The 3,588-nt window shown below is 38.5% G+C and overlaps 1 protein-coding gene across 1 annotated transcript in view; it reads right to left on the bottom strand.

The window, feature by feature from the left end:
- Positions 1–1,407, bottom strand: part of LOC107550660 (tetratricopeptide repeat protein 14-like) — a 15,662-nt gene extending 14,255 nt beyond the window's left edge. The window contains exons 1-3 of the mRNA XM_016231998.1: positions 885–1,407; positions 442–560; positions 106–305 (exon numbers count right to left, since the gene is read on the bottom strand). Coding sequence (XP_016087484.1) covers positions 106–305; positions 442–560; positions 885–1,021 — 456 coding nt within the window. The 5' untranslated portion in view covers positions 1,022–1,407. The remainder of the gene's footprint in view (positions 1–105; positions 306–441; positions 561–884) is intronic.
- Positions 1,408–3,588: the final 2,181 nt, after the last annotated feature.

Raw genomic sequence — 3,588 nt, 5'->3', positions numbered from 1 at the left:
TATATATATATATATATATACACACACACACACAATTCTGTTGTTGGTGCCATTAGTGGTGTAGAAATGCACACTTAAGAGAAAAATAAATAACTTAAACCCAACCTTTATCTCAAGATCCTCAATATCTCGTTCCAGTCCTCCAGCAGTGCAGAGAAGAGTTACGAACAAGCCGAAGTCTCGCACCGAATTGATCCTTCCAATAACCAGGTCTCCACGCTCCACGTCTCTGTAGAAGAGCTCCCGTCTCTCCTCAACACACACCTCCATGAACTGCTCCAGCGGAGGCATGACGGCGTGTGCATCTGAAACAACATACATGCATTATCAGAGGGAGAGTTCATCGTTTAATCGCACGCATGTCATTCACTTTCATGAGACGGGGTGCTCTTGGAGCGACGTGATTGCATGATGCTGTTGCTAGAACTGAATGAGGTTCACCTCCAGGTTCGTCCGGCCGTTCATCTGCTGGTGTAGAGGTCTTCCACGACGCTGCAAACAGAAGATCAGCTTTCCTTGCTATGAACTGCTCCAGGACAGGACTCGCCTCTTCTGTATCCCTGTTTCAAAACAATGACATGACGCTCATTTATTGGCAATACATTATCAAAATGTTACACGAATAATATTCTCACGTGACAAAATGGTCTATGGAAGAACTGTTACCGCTCCGGGATAAAAAAAAATATATAAACTGATAATTGCAAGAACTCTAAGCACTTCTGAGAAGAAACGGTACGGAAAAGAACAGCGCGAACATTCTGTTAAATATCTCCACAGAAGAAAGCCTCTGTAGCCACATGCAGGTGAGTAATTAATGCAACACAAATATGATATAAGGGATACAAATAATCACGTGCAGCTATTATCAAATGGTCGCTTACCTTTGATTGAGAGTTTTGGAGAGATCAGCAGCAGCCACATATTTGAAGTCTGGGTTCTCCCTTTGCTCGCATGTTAACAGCGCCAGCAGGTTTCCCCCATGATACGACACAGACTGTCTGAGCAAGTCTCTCTCCATCACCACATAGCGACACTCAGCGCGCGCAGGTATAGTACTGTATTAGCAGCGACTGGAACGAAAAGAAGACTTGTACTACCTGATCGACTAAGTGACCAGCTGAGCTTGCGGATATTTGCTGAGACTCGAGAAGTTATGAAAGTGTGCGGGTTTGAGCAGAAATAAGCGCAGCTGTAAACGTGCTCGTGCCAAACGCGAGACGTGGAAACCGGAAGCGAACCGGAAGAACGACTCGACTTTAACCATTTTGGGGCATCTTTAAAAATATATACTTGTTCAATTCGTCGACAATGCATTAACGCAGCTATTTAAAATGCTGTTGGTTTTAGCTTGAACGGAAGCATTCGCCAAACAAGAAAAGCACGAGATGCGGTAGTTAACGTGACACGTTTAGTCGTTCAACTAAAAAACAACATCAGGTCCGGTGGTTTTCAAAATAAAAGTCCTCCTACAAAAGCACAAATACATCAACAACATAGTTCACGCTTGCACACACACACACACGCACACTTTACTGAGCTATCTAAATGACATTACATAGACATTGATTTTATATATAGATAGTTACACTTTTTAATCTAAACCCACCCCTACCCCCTCACAGAAACCTTTCTGCATTTTTACAATTTAAAAAAAACTTTGTTTACTTTATTTTTATACCAGTTTTACAAATGAGGACATCCCCAAATGGAGGTTTTTGGCGATTTTTGTCAGGTTTTGCTCACTTTTGGATACAAATTTGTCCCCAAAATATGGTTCAGTAGGTACACACACATACATATATTATATATGTGTGTGTGTGTGTGTGTGTGTGTTTACTGTATGTATATACACAGTGGTAAACACTAGTATTTTCACCAGCTAAAAAAAAAGGTCAGTTATTTATATCTTTTGCTGTAGTGTGTCAGTAGGAAATATCAGTTCACATTTCCAAACATTCATTTTGCCATTAATTGTAATAATGCAGTGAGATTTTTGTTTGCACAAGGAGTCTGACAGCAGCCAGTGCTGCACATAGAGATCTGGGGCCGTGTGTAAAAAGCCGCTCAGAGTAAAAGTCTTAAGTGTGTCAAAATTCTTAGAATGACGTAATTTTACTCCTATTCCTAAACTTAAGAATAAGAGTGATTCATAAAGGTTCCTAAGTGTAAAGACTAGGTCTCAGCTCCTAAATGATTTAAGAGAGCTGGAGAGGTCTCCTAACCTAGTTTTAAGAGTAACAAGATGGCAGCAAAAGGAGGATACACACTTTCCAACGAAGATATGACATATTGGAGTTAAATGTTTATAAAATGATTCAAACTTGATCGCCAAGATAGTCAATTATTTTTGTAACTGACCAAGTAAGAAATTTAATAACTTTTTCCACTCTACAAATCAATGCTCTAACTGCAGAAATTAAAGTAGTAAAATTTTTTGGCTGGAAAATTGGAAAAATGCAGCAATGCACCGGTAATGACACAGAAAGCAGAGTTTTAAATATTGTGGCACTAACCCCACCAAACACAACAGTGGCCAATAAAAGTCCTCCTACAAAAGCACAAATACATCAACAACATAGTTCACGCTTGCACGCACACACACACACTTTACTGAGCTATCTAAATGACATTACATAGACATTGATTTTATATATAGATAGTTACACTTTTTAATCTAAACCCACCCCTACCCCCTCACAGAAACCTTTCTGCATTTTTACAATTTAAAAAAAACTTTGTTTACTTTATTTTTATACCAGTTTTACAAATGAGGACATCCCCAAATGGAGGTTTTTGGCGATTTTTGTCAGGTTTTGCTCACTTTTGGATACAAATTTGTCCCCAAAATATGGTTCAGTAGGTACACACACATACATATATTATATATGTGTGTGTGTGTGTGTGTGTGTGTTTACTGTATGTATATACACAGTGGTAAACACTAGTATTTTCACCAGCTAAAAAAAAAGGTCAGTTATTTATATCTTTTGCTGTAGTGTGTCAGTAGGAAATATCAGTTCACATTTCCAAACATTCATTTTGCCATTAATTGTAATAATGCAGTGAGATTTTTGTTTGCACAAGGAGTCTGACAGCAGCCAGTGCTGCACATAGAGATCTGGGGCCGTGTGTAAAAAGCCGCTCAGAGTAAAAGTCTTAAGTGTGTCAAAATTCTTAGAATGACGTAATTTTACTCCTATTCCTAAACTTAAGAATAAGAGTGATTCATAAAGGTTCCTAAGTGTAAAGACTAGGTCTCAGCTCCTAAATGATTTAAGAGAGCTGGAGAGGTCTCCTAACCTAGTTTTAAGAGTAACAAGATGGCAGCAAAAGGAGGATACACACTTTCCAACGAAGATATGACATATTGGAGTTAAATGTTGATAAAATGATTCAAACTTGATCGCCAAGATAGTCAATTATTTTTGTAACTGACCAAGTAAGAAATTTTATAACTTTTTCCACTCTACAAATCAATGCTCTAACTGCAGAAATTAAAGTAGTAAAATTTTTTGGCTGGAAAATTGGAAAAATGCAGCAATGCACCGGTAATGACACAGAAAGCAGAGTTTTAAATATTGTGGC

This window comes from Sinocyclocheilus grahami, unplaced genomic scaffold (assembly GCF_001515645.1).
Source record: "Sinocyclocheilus grahami isolate Dianchi unplaced genomic scaffold, SAMN03320097.WGS_v1.1 scaffold405.1, whole genome shotgun sequence".
Taxonomy (NCBI): Eukaryota; Metazoa; Chordata; class Actinopteri; order Cypriniformes; family Cyprinidae; genus Sinocyclocheilus; species Sinocyclocheilus grahami.
This window is presented reverse-complemented; position numbering and strand designations above follow the sequence as displayed.